Raw genomic sequence first — 22,745 nt, 5'->3', positions numbered from 1 at the left:
AACGTCTCCTGGTGAAGAAACTCAAGTCCAGTTGCCAAGACAAGACGATTTCGACGAGAATTCTCTTCTTTTTCCTCGCCGGCAGACTACATCATCTGGGTGGGGTCTTCATCTATCAGTGGATCCAAACGGTCGGAGAAGCCGTTTCCTCAAAGAATGCGTGCCAGCGAAGGAGATCTCCTATTTTATTTATTCTATAAAATTATTTTACTATATTTTTTACTGTTTTTTTCTTCTCTGGCTAGAATATGGCAATTTCATCACCAAAAAAATACGATAAATCATAAGAACTGAATGGCAAAAAAAATCCGCAAAGTAGAAAAGCCGAACCACAAAGTAGCGAGGGTCCACTGTACAAGGTGCTAACAAGACCAGTCGGGTCAATTTTGGTTAGCTTAGCATTATGCCAAACTGACAAACCGACTGGACGCTCCACTAACCGAGCCATTGACGTCAAGCCCAGAAAAGACGCTCCTTTAGGAACATTAGCATTAGCAGGAGGACAAGACGTATTTTCTGGATGCTATTGAGATCCAGCTTACGAGATACCTAATAAATGCCCATGAAATGCACTGATCTCTCTGTATATTTTGTTTTTTTTAGGTTTGAGGCGTGTACCAACATCACGGCTGAGGTGTACATGCGCGCCTATCTGACGCCCTGCATCAACGACTGCGGGACGTACGGGCAGTGCAAGCTTCTACGCACCAACAACTACCTTTACGCCGCGTGCGAATGCAAAGCAGGTGACGACCGGCACATGCAAATCATGCTAAGCGGCGGTGACGGCAGCTAATTGCTAGCAAAACGAGGCGGGTCGTCATAGTAGAAACATGGCGTTTATAGCAGTGGGTTTTAGTATTCGTCTGTTAATTAAGAACAAAAACAGCGTGTCAGATTTTATTTCTGTAGCGCCAAATTTCCACGTAGCGTGCGCCTGGACAACCAATCAAATCCTAAGTGAGTGAGAACTTGGCATGAAGCTATTAGCCACATGCTAATAGCTGAAATGATACAATAATAGCTATAAATGAGAGTGTTGCATCTTGGGATGTCCCTCTTTGTGGTAAGCCTGAATCGGTGCTAGCGCTAATGCTAACGATAAGCTTTCACAAACAGAAAGGTGTTAAGCTTGTTTGGAAGAGGTGCGCGTCAAAGATTTCGTTAAGATCAATCAACGTTTTCTCATTCCCGGGAAAATGGAAAAGTTTAGTTTCGGTGCCGGCGGTTTTCCAATAATTGGTCGCTTCTACGTTGGCGCCGCCGTCCGACGAATGGCGTACTTTAATGAATCCTTAAATACGAGCCATTCTGATAAGACAATGAAAGCAAGATCTTAATTATGAACATCTTCTCAATAAAGGATGAGCTTATAAAAGCAAACAAAGGCCGTCCTCTGAGGGTTGTTTCTTTATCCTCCCTTTTGATCTTCTCTTATCAGCCCTCGAGTCCAATCGCCGGTCATACTTCACATGTGCGCCCGCTCGCCGAGGCGTTTCATTCAACGCCGCTCACAAACGCTCAATTCACGCCGTCCGATCCAATCCGCGTCTCGATAAGGATCCAATTCAGGTGGCGGGAAATAAATATCCGTTTTAAGGAATACCTTCGGCGGAGAATCGTGACCAGATGTTACCCTTCTGGCCCCCAGATGACCAAAGTGATAATATCACAACAATATGACTTTCAGCTTGCAAAAGACATATTTTATTGCCTGTTTATATACTGCTCAAAAAAATAAAGGGAACACTTGAACAACACAATGTAACTCCAAGTCAATCCCACTTGTGTGAAATCATAGTGTCCACTCAGGAAGCAACTCAGATTCATTTGGACTTGTTTTAAGGACATTACATCAAAGTTGGATCAGCCTGGAGTTTGTTTTTACACTTTAATTTTGAGTGTGATTCCTAATCCAGACCTCCATGGGTTGATACAATTGATTTCCATGGATCATTTTTGTGTGATTTTGTTGTCAGCACATTCAACTGTGTAAAGAGCAAAGTATTTCATAAGAATATTTCATTCATTTAGATCTAGGATGTGTTTTTTAAGTGTTCCCTTTATTTTTTTGAGCAGTGTATATTGTACAGTTATTTTATTGCCTATCTGTTTATTTTATATATATTGTCTATTTTGTACAGGTCTATATTTGTATTGTCCAGGACTACAGATGGAAATTAGCTACAATCTGGTACAAACACATCTGCCTCTGTGCTTAATGTAACTGTACACCGTCCTAATAAACTTCTAAACAAACAAACAAACCAACAAAAAAGAAAAGTCGATAAAGCGTTCATATCTTCTGGAGATAAATAGATCATCCAGTTTAAGATGACGGACGGGCGTTTGAAACAAACACGTCCGATCGAGTTCTCATCACGTCAAAAAAAAAAACGTTTTCGTGTGTTTGCACGTCAGGTTGGGACGGCTGGGGCTGCACGGACAACTCGGAGGCGTATTCCTACAGCTTCCAGCTCCTCTCCACGCTGCTGCTCTGCCTCAGCAACCTGATGTTCGTCCCGCCGGTGGTCATCGCCGTGCGAAGCCACTACCTGCTGGAGGCCTCGGTTTACATCTTCACCATGTTCTTCTCCACCGTGAGTCGCCCCGCCCGCCTCTTTCGTTCCCGCCGACGGAGAAAACCCTCTATTCCGCCGACGTCCGGGTCTCCCGTGGCTTGCGAGGTGTTTCTATTTGGGTGTGATGATGCGCTCAGCGTTGCTTCCTTCAAGACGTCCTAGTTCGGTGGAGGTGCGAGGAGCCGAGCTGAGATGTTCTGGAATTTACGTCGAAAACGAGCCGACGGCCGGAAGGAAACGGCGACGCGGTCGTTTCTCGAGTCGTTTCGGACCTTCGTTGTGGTGAGAGAACGGATGAGGACGATAAAAATCAGTTAGCGACGGGCGCTGGGTCAAAAAGATTCAACTCGGTAGAGTTTGGAAAATAATCCGCACACCAAAATGATGCTTCAAAAAGAAAAGGTGATTTATTTGACATAAAACAGAAATCACTTTTTTTTTTTTTTTTTTTTTTTGGATGCATGACATTTCATATGTGAAATATGTGTTAAATATGTGTATATACAAATTTGTTATTGTGGCGCCATTTTTAAAAGAGAAGAAAATGATCATGTGATCGATTCCCTGTTTTTTTTTTTTGCGCCTCTCGTTGGATGTTTGAAGTCCTTTTCATATTATAACTTTGTAAAATTATCTTCACTACATTTCGAGAGCCGACACACTTATGACACTTGTATACATTTTTACATTTGTACAGATTGACATATAAGGGGTCTAAAACAACCTTTGTGATACAAAGAAATAATTTTTGTTTTTTTGTAAAAAAAAAAAATCGATCACATGATCATTTTCTTTTTTTTAAAAACGTGTTTTTCTGGATTTACAACCTTTGCAATTACAGAAACGCGACCATTCCCTCGTTCATTCACACGTCATATAGAGACACACAACCATTCATTCACTCATTCACAGGTGACAGATATTTACAACCGCTCAATTTGAGACATAAAATCATTCAACCTCTCGTTCTCAGGTCGTATAGAAAAAAAACATCTTATATTTCTGGTGTGTTATACCGGATTTACAACATTTGCAAAGACAGAAACGCAACAGACAGCCATTCTTTCACTCATTCACGTGTTTTATTCAAACATACAACATACATCAGTCTATTAGACACTATTTATTCACTCATTCACACATCACACACCGCAAGTCACTCAGTCATTCACGTGTCATAAAGAGATTTGCAACCATTCACTCTTTCTTTTACACAAATATTAGAGACATGCAACCATTCACCCTGTCATTCACAGGTCGAGATATTTTAAAAACGTGTAGAGAAAAGAACATCTTAAATTTCCGGTTTGTTTTGTTTTCAAGTTTGTTTTGTTTTGAAAGTTTGTTTGTTTGTTTTCAATCTTTGTAGTTACTGCTAACAGCTAAGACAATTTATATTTCATTATATTTCTTATCCTTCCTCCTTTCCACTATTATCTATTACTGTTATGTTTTTACTTGAAACTCTGGCACAACAATTTCCTTCGGGATTAATAAAGTTGTTCTCATCTCATCATCTCATTTACTAGATTTACAACCTTTGCAATGACAGGTGGCAGAAACATTAGCGTCCAGATTAGCATGGCATTAGCGGTTCGCGGAATCTCCCGATCCCTGGCTTGCATTTCTGCATCGTAAACATCGCGACTTCTTTTGCCGGCTTTGCTCGAACAGTCCACGATCTGTGCCTAAAGTCGTGAAACGGCGCCGTCGAACACTCCCGACGCTAAGCAGCGTTTAATGGCGACGCCAGATTTCATTAACCGCGACGTGCTAACTCAATCTAAGCGCCGTGGCACAGACGCCGGTTTATTGCGAAGGCTTGTTACCAGGTTAGAGGAACCCCGGGGTCTTTCATTACCAGCCAAGCTGTCAAAGCCTCGCTTCGAGGAGGCGTCGCTTGATGTGTGTGCACGTGGAGAGATTAGGCCGCTTGTGAAGATCTTCCCGTGATTGACAGGAAACGCTCGGGTTAGCATCAACAGCTCATGATTATCTGCAAGAAGTGCTAGAAGGTTGGAGATAAGAAGCACGCGTGATGAAGGAGAGTGAGAAGGAAAGGGTGGGGAAGATGGAGGTGAAGAGCGGACATGTTGTTCGGTTTGGAGACACTGAGGAGAAGACAGGAGGCAGAAGATGTGGAGGTTCAGGAGAAGGACAGCACATGGTAGATGTTCTGGAGGTAAAAGTCTCCAGAGAAGATCTGTGGAGAAGGACGCTGAGGTTGGTGGAGGTGTTAGCGGTTAGCGCTTCCTGGTTAGCAAGAACCAGGATTCCCACAGGGTTTCCTCCTGTGTGGAACCTCCATGTTCTGCACGTGTCTGCGTGGGGTTCCTCAGGGTTCTCCAGGTTCCTCCCGCCATCCAAACACATGCAGGAGCTTCACTGGAGAGCCGACATTGTGAAAGAGAGGTTTCATGAACCAAAGACAGTAGAGGAAAGAGAATGAACGACAAAAAAGTGAGTTGGTGTGAGAGAAGAGTCAGATGGAAGCAGAAGATCGGCTGCAGGAACCTCTGAAGGGAGCAGCCCAGAAGGGACCTTCTGGCGGTGAAGCTCCAGATATTCTAAGACGATTAGAAAATCACGCCAATTTATAACAATTTAACATTTAATCCAGTTTTTTTCTTCGGGCGGCGTCCTTCTCACCGCCGCTCTCCTCTGCTCCTCCCTGCAGTTCTACCACGCCTGCGACCAGCCGGGCATCGTGGTCTTCTGCATCATGGAGTACGACGTTCTTCAGTTCTGCGACTTCCTGGGCTCGCTCATGTCGGTGTGGGTCACCGTCATCGCCATGGCTCGACTCAAGTCCATCATCAAACAGGTGGGAGAGGAAGTCCTTTCCATTTGAGAGTCTTCTCCGTTCCTCGTGACCTTCAGGATTCACGACTCAAAAGAAGGTTCAATGTGACGCCTGGTTTTTTTGCATTTTTTTTGCAATTTTTTTTTGAAGCCACACAAATAAAAAATAGGAAATTTATCATATAAATAAACAATATAGTGGTAAATAAATAAAAATCAGACCAGGCGAAACTCATTTTCGGGTGGGATGAAACAAACACATTTCAATCACAGGATTTATTCACATTAGCCCAGGGGTGCTAAACTTACGGCCCGCGGGCCGGATTAAAACGCTTAGCGGGTCTGAAAAAAAGCAAAAAAAATTAGCTACCTGTTTTCGATGTAAGAAACTATTATTTAGATGCCAGGATTTTACCCGTCCGGTCCGCTGGAGAATAGATTTCCCACCACGTGACCTCCGAACTAAAATGAATTTGACATACCCGCTAATGTTTAGCCTAAAAAAACCTAAAAGTGGCCTTAAGACTTATTTAGTTTCACTTATTCATTCATTCATCATCTATACCACTCAGGGTGATATCCAACTACTCACCCTCTCATTTACATCTCACGTGTAGACCTTCACCTGTTCACCATCTCATTTCTGTGATGGTTTTCAGCAGTGACGTGAAGTCAGGGGAGGCAGGAAGACGCCGTGCCTCACTTGGCAATCTTGGAAAGAAAAAAAAAAGTCAAATGAAAACAAGAACGAAATGGTTCTATTTATCAGTGATTTGCACTAGAAAGGTGTTTTTCATTTAACTTGACCCGTTTTAGATCTTCACATTTACTGTTCAGATGGTGTGAAGAGACGTGCGGTGAGGCTGCGGACTGTCGGGCCTCAATGTAGACTAAGCAGTGACGGCTGACCGCTAGCACGTTCTGCAATAAGACCGTATTACTGTCTCTTTCAAAATGTTTAAACACTTTTGCTCTCTGAACTACATTTCCAATTTGTTAACAACTGTATTTGGTTACTAGTTTCTTGTGCTGAGCGATCATAAAACGGCTGCGATGAGCCGTTAGGTGAGGCACGCGGGTCTCCTGCCTCATGCTAGGGGGCGCTACTGAGTCCAGGGCTTCTTCACGCGACGCTGCATAATACGGCAACAGCAAGCTACAGTTAGCAAGTCAAGTGCAGCCATACATTTATTTTTCCCTTTCCTCACGATCTGTAATAACATCTTTTTTTTTTTTTTTTTTTTTAATTAAATGTGCTTTTTTTTGTGTGCTACAGTTTGTGAAGAAAGCTGATATGAGATTTTAAAACCCATTAACGCCTGCCAATCAAAGGTTGGGTGAATAAGCTACTCTGCAGGGTTCATATCTTTGTGAATGTGATTGTGATGAAGTCAGTGCCTCACCAATCGCACGAATTCTTGAAGAAATGTCTTCAAGGGAAGAAATTCAAGTCCAGTTTCCACGGCAAACATACGGAGACATCCGGCCATTCTCCCGTTTGAGCAGTGATGGCTCTCCGGTGAACCTCCTGCAGGAGAAAACAGCACCGTTGTGCCGCCCACTGTCTAGACCCATTGAAAGCAGAAAACAATTGTCGCTGTAATTTCTGTTTTGGCTGCCTTTAACCAAAACCAACCCCCTCGGCCTCATCGAACGCGTAACGTTTCCCGTGTCTCGAAAGATCGAAATGATCCAAACAAACACAGCGGTATTTGGGTTAAATTCAGAAAATTGATAATTAACCGGTGGTGGCGTTTGCTAACAGTAACATTATTAGCTGCTCGCAAAACTCATTTAGAGTTCCTGCCTTTCGTTCTTTACTTTTTTTTTTTTTTCACGCTCCGGAACGATGAGATTTAATTATGTTTACCCAATCCTGAGAGAATCCCGTTCGTAACCTCACGTTCGGCGGCGGCGCCGGGCGGCGAGACGCCTCGCGACGGATGGCGGCGCCTCGGAAGGTCACTCAGGTTTCACGTGCGACTTGTTGACGAGCTAATTAGCGTTTCCCGCGTTCGCCGCTTTTAGTTTCTGGTAAAACGAGGCCGTCTTTTCTGTGGAAACCGCAACGCTTTGCAGACAGATTTGTCTTCTCTGCAGCTCCGCTAAGGAGTTCTACTTCCTGGGTGCGCGTGTTTGATCTATCCGGACGCTATTCGAGTTTCGGGGAAATCGTGCGCTCTAGCTCGAGTAAAATTGAACTTTCGGTTTCTAAAAAAGAAAAAAAAAACCTGACATTCAAGAAATTCAAAAGCAATATCTCGTTTTAGATAATTTAGAGACGTTCCCGTTGAGTTCCTCCAAATGGATTTTTTTTTTTTTTTGTGAGAAGGGGGGGGGTTCACAAGAGAAGATGGGTTCGGCGTGTTCGTGGGGGCGGCAGCTGATACGACAGGAAGTCAGGTAAAGCCTGCATTTCATTACATCGCAAGCGGGGACTCGATATTTTAAAGTCATCCCTGACTTATATCGACATGCATCCCGGGAGAAAAAAAAAAAAAACAGGCGGGCCCACGGCTCGCTTTTACTCGCTAACTGCAGCAATGCTACAAGTTTACAACCGTAGCATGCTACATCAGGGGTGTCCGAGGAGGGTCGTATTTGCTGAGGTGAAAATGTGAAACGGCCGACCATTCAGACATTCTTTGAGCCGTTCACATTAAATCCACATTAAATGCTTCTCGGTTATTTTCTGTTGTACATCTAATGTTCTGTGTAAACCTCTGCAAAACAGTGTATCCTTATTTATATGAAGGAAAAGACAAAAAGAAAGAAATACGCCCGACAAAGAAACACTTTATTAACATTTATTATATAACAGTGCTCGCTGGTTTACTGAAGTTTTCTTCTTTTCCTTTGGGCTTTTCCATTCAGGGGTCGCCAAAGTGAATCCACCTTCTTCATCTAACCTTATTCTCTGGATTGTCCTTTCTCACATCAGCTACCTTCATATCCTCTCTCACTACGTCCATAAATCTTCTCTTTGGTCTTCCTCTAGACCTCCTGCCTGTCAGCTCCACCTTCAGCAAACTTCTACCCAGATCTTCACCGTGGTTCGAACATGAACAGAGGAGTGTTCATGTCCAAACCGTCTCAGTCATCACTTTGTCTCGGTCATACATGTCCTGCACCCCTGTGACAAATTCTGCTCTTTCTTTGGGTTTTTCCCTTCAGGGGTCTCTACAGCAAATCAACCTTCTCCATCTAACCCTGTTCTCTGGATCTCCTTCTTTCACACCAACTAACGTCATTCTCTCTCACTACGTCCATAAATCTTCTCTTTAGTCTTCCTCTAGACCTCTAGCTCCACCTTCAGCAACCTCCTACCCAGATCTTCACCATGGTTTGGATATGAACAGAGGAGTGTTCATGTCAAAACCGTCTCAGTCATCACTTTGTCTCGGTCATACATGTCCTGCACCCCTGTGACAAATTCCTCTTTTTCTTTGGGCTTTTCCCTTCAAGGGTCTCCACAGAAAATCCACCTTCTCCATCAAACCCTATTCTGTGGATCTTCCCCTCTCACACCAACTAACTTCATGTCCTCTCTCACTTTGGTCTTCCTCTAGACCTCCAACTCCAGCATCCGTCTACCAATATATTCACTCTCCCTCCTCTGTACATGACCCAACCATCTCAGACCTTCTCTCCAAAACATCTAACATGTGCCGTCCCTCTGATCTGGTCTCCGTCCTGATCCTCTCCATCCTGGTCACTCCCAAAAAGAACCTCAGCATCTTCATCTCTGCGACCTCCAGCTTTGTCTCCTGTCTTTTTCGTCATTGTTACTGTTTCGCTGGTTTCCTGAAGTAGCTTTCACAAATCGGGGATGATTGCTGGCAATATTTGGCACGTTTTTCGCTGAAAAAACTCGAGTGGCTTATCAGCGTAATGGGGTGATGCCTTCATTCATTTGGCTTCACGCTGTCTGCTGCCAACATTTTCAGACACAGTAAACACACCGGCCTTCCCTTGTCTCCCGCCGTCGTCACAGTGAAGCCAAGCGCTACGTACGCTTCGTCGTATTTCCTCGTCTTAGCTTTCGGGTGTCTTTCGTCTGCTTTTCTTATCAATCCTGTTAAATATTTTTCCATGGTGTCTCTGGAGGGTTTCATATTTCCTGCTCTTTGCATTGGTTCCCACTATTTGAGAAGCAATACATTAAATACAAATGAACTATTTCATGAAATTTCTTATTGCAAATGGCATATTTTTCATGTCTTAACACAGAACATAAATCTAAACATTAATCCTTAAAGCGATTAACCTCCTTTTTTTAGTTACAGTCGCCATTTTTGGCCAAATAGGCCGGAAAGGATCGCATAGTGTCCTTTCCTGAGTCGAGAATTTGCAGGTCTACTGCCATCTTAAGATAAATAAAATAAAATAACAGTTATAGTTATAATAATAAATAACAATAAATGTGAATATGAATATAAATAGAGAGACCATTAGAAGACAGTTAGAAAATAGCAAAAGACATCCAAAAATAAACAGCAGAGGGAATAAAAACATTAAGGATAAGATTGGATAACAGGATATATATTAAAAAAAAAAAAAAAGACAACCAAAACTAAACATAAACAGAGTGACAATAGCAGTGACATAAATTAAGTAAATAAACAGAAATGTCAGCGAACGGGCTGAAACTAACAAGGATTAAACAACAGTGTGACATAATGGCTGTGGGCATAAAGGAGCGTCTGAAGCTTCTTCTGGTGAAAGATAAAACAGCTTTTTTTGTACAAAATGTTCTATACTGCGCTCAAAAGTCGCTTATTTTCGATTTTATGACCGAAGCTGTGTAAATCCGGCGTAAATACGAACATGGGCTGCTTTTGGCCCGCGGGCCAGACTTTGGACACGCCTGCTTTACATGCATCTAAAACTCAACATGCGTGTCAGAGGTTCGCTGGAGAAGAAGTTGGACGTTTCTATAAGACGTGTGGACGACAGAGTGAATGCTCACATGATTCTCTATTATGATGCATGAATGAGAGGATGAATTGTTGCATGTTTATCTGACATGTATGCTGTCATTTTTAATGCCATTTTTAATGTCATTTTAATTTAATATTAAATAAATGAAACATTTGATATTAAATTTATCTCATATTAAATGTTTAATATATCGAATATTAAATTTTTAAATTAATATTATATTAATATTAATATTATTTTTCTATATATTATATTATATTTAAGAGTAAATATTTTAGCTTTTTGTATATGGCATATTTTCTATATGACCTTGAAATGAAAGCGCGAGTGTCTTTCTGCTTCGGATGGATCCCAGTGCAGCGTTGGCGGCCTTCTGCTTCCGCCAGTTGTGCTAAAAAAGGGAAATAGAGAGATAGAAAATAGTGATAGGGACAGCAGGGGTGTCATGCTAATAATAACAATCGGGCTAACAGCTCCTTCCTATTAGCCGACACGCTACAATAATAACTTTAATATTTAATGAGCCGCTTTTTCACAACCTCGTTCACCGAAACGCCCGCCGCCCCTCCAGCTGGGAAGCAGATAAAGCCACAACGGGCGTTATTTGGATCCCCCGGGCGCCGCGCGGCGACTCAAAACACGCTATTTGACTGTATCGCTCGCCACCATCACGTGTTGTGCTAGCGAGGTAGCACCCGAGCTAGCGTCCGAGTCCAGACAAATCCTCAAGCCGCCGGTGGAGCCGTTGACAAACGCGGCCTCGTTTTCAGCCTCGAAATTAAGCGATCAATACGCCGGCGTGAGATGCTAAATTGTCTTGTTGTTGACATATTGCGGCGCGTAACAGAAAATGAGAAAAAAAACGAAGGAAAAAAAAGAAGAGCGAGCAGGTGCTTCTTCTCCCCGGGTCACTCCCTGGCTGCATACCAAGGTGGAGCAGACTAAAGGATGGTGTGTGTGTGTGTGTGTGTGTGTGTGTGTGTGTGTGTGTGAGGCGGGGGAGGGCGAGATTGGAAGGAGTAGCAGGAGAAAGGGGGGAACATCTGCTGTCCTCTGGAGTTTTCCTTTCTGCTGAGCACTGCAGTATGTGGTCACTAATCAAATCGCACATGTCAGGACTGGCAAGTGCAACTGTGTGTTTATGTACTGGGGAGACACATTGTGCATATGTGTGTGTGTGTGTGTGTGTGTGTGTGTGTGTGTGTGACCGTGGCAGCAACAGGGGAGGAGGACCTGATAGGACGTATTAATATCAGTGAAATGGCGTGCAAGGACACTGCCTGCAACAGAGGGCTTCAAAACAAGCATTAATCCGGGCGGGCTGAAGGTCACCGCGTCGGTGGCGTGAATTGGCGGCGGACAGATAACGGCCGGTGGCGTCGGAGCGACGCATCTGTGTTCCAGACCCCCGGCCGGACTTATCGGGGCCCGTCAGGCTCGGGCTTTTCGGGGGCCCCGCTTGCTTTGTTCATTTATTCCCGTCAAGATATTGCTGCAGGTGAACCGTGAGCGCCCTTTGCTTTTTCCAACCAGACATATAGACTGATAACCATCATCATTTCCTTTCGGGGTGTTTTTAATTCACGTATTTGCGTGTTTGTTCCGAGACGCTTTCATAAATAAAGAAAAGGGCTCAGCCAGTCCGGTTATTGCTGCCTGGCCCTGTTGTTCCAGAGCATATTAAATTACAAGAGAAGAAAATATGCCTTTATTTTATTTTATTTTATTTTATTTTATTTTATTTCTATTTCATTATATTACCTACATTTTTTCAGTATTCAATTTTTATATTTTTTTAAATTATATTCTAATTTCGGGACTATGGTATGTCATGTTATAAGATATATTTTAGAACGATACACCTTGCAAGCACAGCACTAGCTTACGGGCTAATGGCTTAGCAGCAGCTGAGTAGGTTTGAAATAATTTTTTTTATTTTATTTAATGACTCACATTTTTTTATCATTTAATTTCTACATTTTTTTAAATTATATTCTAATTATGGAACTATGATATGCAATGTTATAAGATATATTTTAGAACGATACACCTTGCAAGCACAGCACTAGCTTGCAGGCTAACGGCTTAGCAGCAGCTGAGAAGGTTTGAAGTAATTTATTTTATTTTATTTTATTGTATTACTTAAATTCTTTAAGTAATTTAATTTTTACATTTTTTTAAATTATATTCTAATTTTGGGACTATGACATGCTATTTCATAAGATATATTTTAGAACGATACACCTCACGATGCAATATGTGATGTCTTTGTTATTTAATGGACTGGTCAGATGGTGAGACAGTTTGACGTGAGCCAAAGTCTGAGCCCCGATCAAAGCAAACGAAAAGTTGCTACCAGGAGCGTTTGTTAAAGGTTTTTTAAGAAATTGCAACGCTACGCTCCATGAATAGCTGCACAGATAATCGCCCATAAAACCTCTTGATGATGGAGATCCAGAGACGTAGAAACGCAAGGCTAAGAGTGTTATTCTGTCAATATTTAAGAGAACCACTTAGAGTTCACAAATCCCATTTTCACGGGAGCTTATGTCTCACTGAGAGGAGCCACGGGTCTCCTGTGGTTCACAGCTGTATTTCAACACTGCTAGATTAAGAATTTTTATACTTCTGTTTAGTGAGCGACCGCCTAATTTGGTTCAAATCTCCAAAGAAAGCTAGCGAGGGGGACCTTTTCATTCGACGGGCTCTCAGGATGACCCGGGATGAACGCAACGTCTGCCGATTCCAATCAGGATTTGAGTTTTTGGTGCATCCTGGGTCCGTCAGGTTCGACCCTGGTCCTTGGTTCCAGGTGAGAAGTCTGCGTGCTCCTCAGAGAACCTCAGACCTCCAGACGTGTGAATGAGGGAATAGTTGATGATCTCTGTATGATGTGTGAATGAGAGGGTGAACAGCTTTATGTCTACATATATGATGAATGAATGAGAGGATGAATAGTGTTTAAATGCGAGTAAATGAGAGGGTGAAGAGCTTTATATCTATATATGATGTGCGAATGAGAGGTTGAATAGTTTTGTTTATAGAGGACAAGTGAATGACAGGGTTAATGGATGCATGTCTCTTTATAACCTGTGAATGAGAGGGTGAAATATTGTAAGTTTCCTCATCATATCTGAATGAGAAGGTGAATGGGTTGCATGTCTCAATATGACACGTGAATGAGAGGATGAATGATGTTAATATGAAGTATGAATGAGAGGATGAATGATGTTAATATGCAGGTGCATTAGAGGGTGAATGTTGTATGTCTTTATATAACCTGTGAATGAGAGAGTGAATTATCGTAGGTTTCTACACCGTGTCTGAATGAGACGATGAATGGGTTGCATGTCTCAATATGATACGTGAATGAGAGGATGAATGATGTTAATATGACGTATGAATGAGAGGATGAATGGCGTTTACATGTGAGTGAATGAGAGGATGAATGGATGCATGTCTATACAATGCATGAATGAGAGGATGAATAGTGTTTATATGATATGAATGAGAGGATGAATGGTGTTTATAAACAGGTGCATGAGAGGATGAATGTTGTATGTCTTTATATAACCTGTGAATGAGAGGGTGAATTATTGTAGGTTTCTTCAACGTGTCTAAATGAGATGGTGAATGGGTTGCGTGTCTCAATATGACACGTGAATGACAGGATGAATGATGTTAATATGATGTATGAATGAGCGGATGAATTATGTTAGTATGATGTTTGAATGAGAGGATGAATGGTGTTTATATGTGAGTGAATGAGAGGGTGAATGGATGCATGTCTATACAATGCACGAATGAGAGGATGAATAGTGTTTATATGAGATGAATAAGAGGGTGAATTATGTTTATATGCAGGTGCATGAGAGGATGAATGTTTTATGTCTTCATATAACCTGTGAATGAGAGGGTGAATTATTGTAGGTTCATGAGGTTCTTCACCATGAGAAGGTGAATGGGTTGCATGTCTCAATATGGCACGTGAATGACAGGATGAATGATGTTAATATGACGTATGAATGAGAGGATGAATGGTGTTTACATGTGAGTGAATGAGAGGATGAATGGTGTTTGTATGGGAGTGAATGAGAGGATGAATGGTGTTAATAAACAGGTGTATGAGAGGATGAATTGTTGCAGGTCTCTATATAACTTGTGAATGAGAGGGTGAATTATTGTAAGTTTCTTCATCATGTCTGAAAGTCAATGGGTTGCATCTCTCAATATGACTCTTGAATGAGAGGATGAACGTTGTGTATACGATACGTGAATGAGGGGGTTAATAATTTTATGTCTATATATGACGTGTGAATGCGACAGCCGTGACATTCTCCAGGCCTCGCGTGACCCTGACGGCGTATATAATGAATAAATGAAATTTAATTCAGTTACTAAAACACAAAAAAGTGATCTCGCCTAATCATATCCAGCTCCCAGTCAGGTGCATTTGTTATGATAAGGTTGATATACAGCAGGGAGATCAGGATTCGATTATTTCCATATTTAACCGGTCGGTCGGTTATCGCGCCCGTTGTGAACGTGTGATTGAAGGTTTTATTTCTGACCAACTTTAACCAGAGAAACGTACAAAGGTGCACTGATACCACATGTTTCATATTCGGCAATAATTACAAATTCCCAATTTCATAATAGTGAGATCCCCATCTCTTAATTACAAGATCCTATCTCGTGAAAGATAAGGTGTTAATTTTTTTCTTCCCTTTGATCGGAAATGTGCTTCCTGTGAAACAATTCCAACAAATTATCATTTTAGCTTTTTTTTTTTTTTTCTTCTTCTTGTATTTCCAGGACATCCAGACGTTCCTCCTCGTTTATCTCGCTCGATCTTGCGATTTGACATGAAGCGGCATCTATAAAAAGCGCCAATAGGATTCGGTGCGTGCGTTAAGAAAGCCCGGCGTCACATTTCTGCTTCTTTTTTTTTTTGTTTTTTTTTGTCCCGGTTAAACCCGAGCAGATATTCAGGGTGTTCAGGCGGGGAGGGGATGACCCTCCTGCAGGGGGAACGAGACTAATTGGAACAGACCGAGGCTGGGAGGAGCGGCGCGACGCAGCTCATCAGTCATTCTGCACCGCTGGGTCACGCCGAACCGCCAAAACATGCATGTGTACATGCGCCGTATGCAAAAACGTGGACGCGTGATGAGGCCTTATCCGTCACTGTGACAGGCGACGTTGTAAGGATTCATGAGGGACGTCTATTTCTGTACGTCACGCAGACCCACTTTTCGCTTTGGTGGCTGCGACCGGATGAACGTCACGCGAGTCCAGCTTCTGGTTTTTATCAGTGTCATTTTGCATGAAAAAGTCTTCGGTTGGAGAAATGATGAAACCCGTGATGTAAACGTGAAAGCACGTGCGTTCATTTACTGCTTTATTGACACCGTGATGTGAAATGAGCAAAATAATAACGATAACTCAGTGCAATTTAGCAGAAAAGTGCACTGTAGTGTTAAATAGTAAACATTAAAAACCGAATCAGAAAAAAAACTTTATTTGTCTCTGAGGGGCAACTGGGGGGCAAATTGTGGACATGAAAGAATAAAATCCAAAAAGTGAGAATAATAAATAAAAAAAATAAGTTAAAAAATGCATACATATATGTGTATGTGTATATGTATTTGTATATACGTGTATATATGTATATGTATGTATATGTATATATGTATACATATGTGTGTATATATATACGTGTGTGTGTGTGTGTATATATACATACACGTGTGTATGTATATATATATATATATATATATACATATACATATATATGTATGTCTATGTATATACATAGACATATATATATGTGTGTGTGTGTAGATATATATACATATACATACATACATATATATGTATGTATATGTATATACGTATATATATATATATATACGTATATATAAGCGTCTGAGTATTTATATATACATATATGTGTGTGTGTATATATATACACGTAGACATATATATTTGTGTTTGTATATATATATATACATATATACGTGTATATATACACGTAGACACATATATATGTGTGTGTATATATATACATATACACCTATATATATATATATATATATATATATATAGGTGTATATATTTTATTTATTTACTTATTCAAAATTTTATTCTTGATGTTCACAGTTTTGAAGTTGCGCCCCTCAGTTGCCCCTCAGGGACAAATATAGTTTTTGTGATTGGGATTCTGACCCCGATGTTTGGTGCAGTAGCAGCGCAATGGTTTTCTCAGTGCAAAGTAGTAGTTGTGCAAAAAAAAAAAAGGGTGCTTTGCAAATTAAGAGTAAAATTTCACATTAAACAGTAAACATTAAACTATGAGCTATGAAGTAGAACGTGCACGCAGATCCTCTTCTTTCCTTTGGGCTTTTCGCCACAGCAGTTCTTCCTCTGTGACACAAAACTAACTTCATATCCTCTCTCACTTAGTGTACAAGTCTTCTCTTTGCTCTTCCTTTAGACCTCCTGCATGGCAGCTCAGATTCCAAAAGTGCACGCAGATACAAACTGATATTTGACAGTGTGACAGAGTAGCAGCAGAGAGGTTTTTCTTTTTTTTCCGGGCTCAGTGCAGAGGTGTCAAACGTACGGCCCGCGGGCCGGTACCGGCCCACCAGGGGGTCCAATCCGGCCCCTGGAATAAATTAACAATTTCAAAAATTACATAAAAATCATGAACTATGTTTTTAAAATAAATATGCAGTTCCAATGTTGTCTGCTATGGGTGCATAGTAGACACAACACGTGTTGCTAACACATGTTGCTAACAAGATGTGACTCACAACTTACAGCAGATGGGAACAACGAGGTCTGTAAATAGCATTTTTACTCATTTTATTCGAAATTTAGCTGCTTTTCCGTCGGATCTGACACCCTCATCAGCAAGATGTTGTTGTAATAAAAGAGAAAAGTGGACGTGGAGTGTAGGGTTTTCCAAAAAAGGGGACCGTTTCTTATTTGTTGGTTGAGGTTAATAAGGAACATGTATGCTCGGTGTGGATGCGACGAGTTTCAGTGCAACATTGAGACTCACCGAGGGGAAAAATACAACCGAGAAGACGGAACTTGTTTTGCTTTTCTTCATGAATCTCAATTTGTTGGATTTTTATTTTCCTTTACACTGAAACAAAAGGGGAAAATTTGGACTTAGTGTTACTTCTAGGTAACTAGGATTTTTCTGTTCAGGCCACCTTGACGCCAAATGAGGCCGTATGTGGCCGCCGGACCAAAATGAGTTTGACAGCTCCGGCTCAGTGCAAAGGTCAGGAAGTAGTACCATGATGGTATGTGGCGCATTAGCAGCATGCTAGTAAGTGTGGTGGTGGAGCGTTTCTGGAGGCTCCGGGAGCTTCTCCCAGAAGAGAGGAGGCTGAACAGGTTGGCGTCGCTCGCAATCGAGGACGTCCGTGTCTTGCAGGGATTTATTTATCATCTATGCATTTATTTAAGGCCGCGTATCAGACACGCAACGGTTCACTTTCTCACGAAGCTTCTTGCTGTGAGGAGGAGGAGGCGCTAACCACCGCGCCGCTACAAGTCTTTTTTTTTTTTTTTTTTTTTAAAGAAATCAGTATCCGAACAACACGTTGAACTTGACAAAGGTCAGTCGGTGCTCGTTAGGCTGAAGGCGTTCATGTCTGATTAGCATTTCTGTTTCCTCTCTGATGGTAAGCTTTCCAGAGAAGGTCAGATAACACTGCAGGACGAGGCTGCCGTTAGCCCCTTGTTTTCATTATGGATGGCGCTGACCAGAAAAAAAGGCCTTATTCAAAACATCTAATCGATAAATTTAAATCTAGCGGCTGTTAGACGTGCTCTTTGTTTTGCGAGCCCACAGCTGTGGCTTTTTTCCAACGTTTCGCCAAACTTGAAATTGGTCCACGCTTGAAACACCTCCTATCCCGACAGAACTTTTTTATTTTTTAGCATTCTGGCTAACCGACAAGCCGAATTCAACTCCCAGCCCAAAGTACTTTTTATCTATCTATCTATCTATCTATCTATCTATCTATCTATCTATCTATCTATCTATCTATCTATCTATCTATCTATCTATCTATCTATCTATCTATCTATCTATCTATCTATCTATCTATCTATCTATCTATCTATCTATCTATCTATCTATCTATCTATCTATCTATCTATCTATCTATCTATCTATCTATCTATCTATCTATCTATCATATGCAACGAATCGAATAAATATATTTATATCTACCCATTTAAAGGGACAGAGAGAGTATATGAATCGTGAATATCCATTGTATACTTATAAATACACACACTGTATACATATATATACACACGCTGCATGTGTGTGTAGATATTATATATTGTATGTTGTCGTTGCTGTGCTGCTCTGACAGGATCAATAAAGTGTGTCTTATCCTATATAAATATAGATGCAGTGTATATGTATATATGTAAGCTATGTGTATATATATATATATATATATATATATATATACAATGCATGTGAATATGCAGATATATGACTCACCATATATATACATTGTTCCACTGTGTTACACATCCCTACAGTACATAATATACACTGTATGTTTATATTTCTGTATATATATATATATATATATATATAGGCAGTGTATATATGTACACAAGCACACATACATATACATCTATATGTATTTGTGTATGTGTATGTATATATGTATATTCATATATACACATACACCAAGCATATATATATATGTATATACTTATATATAAATTTGCCCCCAAAAAATAAAGGGAACACTAAAATAACACATCTCAGATGTAAATGAATGAAATATTCAAATTAAAAACTTTGTTCTTTACATAGTTGAATGTGCTGACAACAAAATCACATAAAAATGATCGTTGATGAAATTATCCTTAAAACAACTCCGAATGAATCCATAACTTCCGAAGTGGACACCTTGATTTCACACAAGTGTGATCGACTCGGAGTTACATTGTTTACAAGTGTTGCCTTTATTTGCAGTATACATACAAACACACACACATATATATACTTTTTTTTTTTCCTGTGTGTGTGTGACTGGAGATGCACTTTGATTTCATTATATTGCACTTTGCAATGACAGAGCTTTTCTATTCCATTACCATCGCATCTCTGATGACGTGGCTATCGAGTGAACCGACGGCATCCCGACATCTGCTCGATTCATGTTTGGAATCCACGTCTCTTGGCGGGTTGAAAAAAAAAAAAACAAAAAAAAAACAGTTAATTTTGCCATTTTTCTGCTCATCGCGTTACATTTTGATATCAGAACATCGGGATCGCTCACCAAAATCGCTTGGCCGCGATTCGGAATTCATAAAGAACGGGATGGCTCGCCTCCTGATGCAAAACTAACAGTTGGGTAACCGTCGCCCCCCCCGAAAACAGCCTCCCAAGCATCAATATCGGCATCTGTTATTGAAGCGAAGGTTCCTAATCGCTCCACGCCGACCATCCCGCTAACATGATCCCGTCGCCGCCATCGGGAGGCCGTGGTCATTTTGTTTATTGGCGGCAAAGCGAGAGCCCCGCTTCGCCTCCTCCTCAGTGACGGCGGAGAAGCGAGGCGGCGGATAATTAGGAGCTGTCAGTCATTACCATTTCAAACATGGCTGGGAATTCTGCAACCCTTTCTAATACGTGTTGAGGCGATTAGAGTTTCGACAGGCCATTACCAGCGTTTCATTTTCCACAAAGGCCATTTCTTCGCCGTCTGCCGGCCGATTGCCGTTTTGACATTTTTAGGGGTGAACAGTTGAGCTTATTGATCTTTTTTTTTTTTTTCTGCAGGTGCTGTATCTGCTGGGAGCCATGTCTCTGTCCATGGCTTTGCAGCTGGACCGCCACGGCCTGTGGAACCTGCTTGGACCCAGTCTGTTTGCTTTGGGCATCATGGCCGTGGCCTGGGTAGGTGCAGCGCAGATGTTTACTCCGGTGACTGACAACAAAACAAAGATGTGCGGTTGCAAATCGGGGCTGTGGCTCAAATGCTAAAGCGGGTTTCCCCTCAAAATGGGAAGTCGTCGGTTCGGTTCCCGGCTCCTCCTGCCTCACTCATTCATATCCTGACCTCAGGTCATCATAATAATAATATAATATTATTATTATTATTATTAATATAATATAATATTACATATATATATATATAATAAACATTATAATATATACATACACACGCACACATATATACATATATACATACAAATATATATAAATATATACATACATACATGTATGTATATATATGTGTGTGTATATATATATATATGTGTGTGTGTGTGTGTGTGTGTGTGTGTGTGTGTGCATTTGTATGTATAACAAAGTATAAATTATTATGTTATATTTTGTGTGTGTATAAAATTTAATATTTATCTCTATATATGTCTATATATATATATATAGATATATATACACATATATAATATTTTATTTTTATGTATATTTATTATTATTATTATTATTACTGTTAATAGTATTATAATATAATATTATTATAATATAATTATTTTAATTACATTAATATAATTAATAATGAAATATGTGTATACAATAGCATGCATATTTATTATATAAATAATATTAACTATATAGACAATATAATCATAATAATAAGTAATATAAATAATAATATTAATATGAATACTATATACATATTACAATATATATTACATATTATACTATATATTATAAATATCCCATCACATCCCACAACTCATTCACAGCAGACATACAATAATTCACCCAGTCATTCACAGGTTGTGCAGAGAAATGCAACCATTCCCTCTTATTCTCGCATCATTTGGAGATAAACAACCATTCGCTCTTTAATTCGCTCCCTCGTTGAGCCATAAAGCTGTTCAGACAGAACTCTTCACCGCCCAGATTACAATAAAGAAATAAAAATATCCTCCGAATATAAGAGGGAGCGCCGATATTCGGTGTACTCCCGTGTGAATTCAACACGTCTGCTAAAAAAGTTTACACATCTTCTGCACGGAGCGGTTAAGGCATGATTTTTTTAACTTATTTCTATTTGAACGTATAATGTGCCGATCGGCATTCGCGGGCGAGCTTGTTGAACATGTAGATGAGAAGTGCACCGCCGTCCGTGGGCGTAAGAGAACGTAATCCGCAACTTAAGCTCCTAAGGAGCCAGAACACGGGCACGGCTGAAAACTGAAGGTTTCTGACCAATAAAGCTATTTTACATTAGCGCGAGGAGGGAGAAAAGGGGGGGTTTTAAAAGTTTTGCAGCCTGCGGGTATTAGTCATGGGTTGTAGTTCCATTATAAGTCAGCTTGTACTTTCACTGACTCTTCTCCGAGACATAATGTGCTCCCTGAACTGAGAAGATAAAAAAAAAAAAGTAATAGTCTTTCAGGCAAGGTTCGGAGGGAAAAAAATAGGCCTTTAAAAAGGGGGGAACCTCTGACAGGAGTTTGAAAACATGGTCCGCGGCTTCCTGAGAGAAAGATTCGCACCGGAATGGAGGGGGAGTCGGAGCAACAGAGTTTACCTTCCCGTCAGCCGGAGCCGAGGAGAAAGCGGCGCAAGATGAAGTGCTGTTTAATTCCGCCATGTAAACTCCTCGCAGCTCCAGAATCCAAGCGCGGCGGTACGGCGATGCTTTTTTATCTGGTTTTCCGGCTGATATTTTTTTTTTTGTAAGACGGATCTCGCCGCGTGCTTCGATGGCGCGAAGACGTTTCGGAATAATATCGCGGCTCCGTCTTAGCCGGGGATGTTTAAGACGATTTCTGCAAAAGAAACATGAGCGTTTCTCCGTCCTCGCAGGGGTTGCAGTTAGAGGAAGGTGGGAGACTCAGGTTTTCATTCATTCATTCATTCATTCATTCATTCATCTATCTTGCTTTTCATGTTCTCAGGCACCCTCGGACCAGTTGTCAATATACAAGGCCGCATTTTAAGACAACCATTCACCCTATTATTCATGTCATATGGAGAAATGTGACAATTCACCCTGTCATTCATATGTCATATAGAGATATGCAACCAATCATTTTGAGGCCATATAGAAAAATTCACACCCTCTCATTCACACGCCATGTAGAGACATACACCATGCATACATTCATGCTGTCATTTGCACTTTGTATATGCAAATGAAATATACAAAGACCAGTATATATACATATATATATATATACTGGTCATATAAAGTCACTCCATTCACCCTGTCATTCATATGTCCTATAGAGATATGCAACCAATCATTTTGACGCCATATAGAAAAATGCGCCCGTTCACCCTCTCATTCACACGCCATGTAGAGACATTTGACATGTTTACCATTCGTGCTTTCATTTATTTGCACTGGTCATACATTCGCACCGTTCGCCCTGTCATTTATATGT

At 40.8% G+C, this 22,745-nt stretch overlaps 1 protein-coding gene across 2 annotated transcripts in view; it reads left to right on the top strand.

Moving 5' to 3' along the window:
- Window positions 1–22,745, top strand: part of tmem8b (transmembrane protein 8B) — a 70,501-nt gene that overhangs the window by 40,951 nt on the left and 6,805 nt on the right. For both annotated transcript variants that reach the window (XM_086170005.1, XM_086170006.1), the window contains exons 9-12: window positions 604–746; window positions 2,422–2,600; window positions 5,260–5,406; window positions 20,161–20,277. In XM_086170005.1, coding sequence (XP_086026131.1) covers window positions 604–746; window positions 2,422–2,600; window positions 5,260–5,406; window positions 20,161–20,277 — 586 coding nt within the window. The remainder of the gene's footprint in view (window positions 1–603; window positions 747–2,421; window positions 2,601–5,259; window positions 5,407–20,160; window positions 20,278–22,745) is intronic.

The sequence above is a fragment of the Fistularia commersonii genome, chromosome 22 (genome assembly GCF_037954325.1).
Source record: "Fistularia commersonii isolate RoL2024-O1a breed Wild chromosome 22, RoL_Fcom_v1.0, whole genome shotgun sequence".
Taxonomy (NCBI): domain Eukaryota; kingdom Metazoa; phylum Chordata; class Actinopteri; order Syngnathiformes; family Fistulariidae; genus Fistularia; species Fistularia commersonii.
The sequence above is the reverse complement of the archived record's forward strand: the minus strand, read 5'-3'. Positions and strand labels throughout refer to the sequence as shown.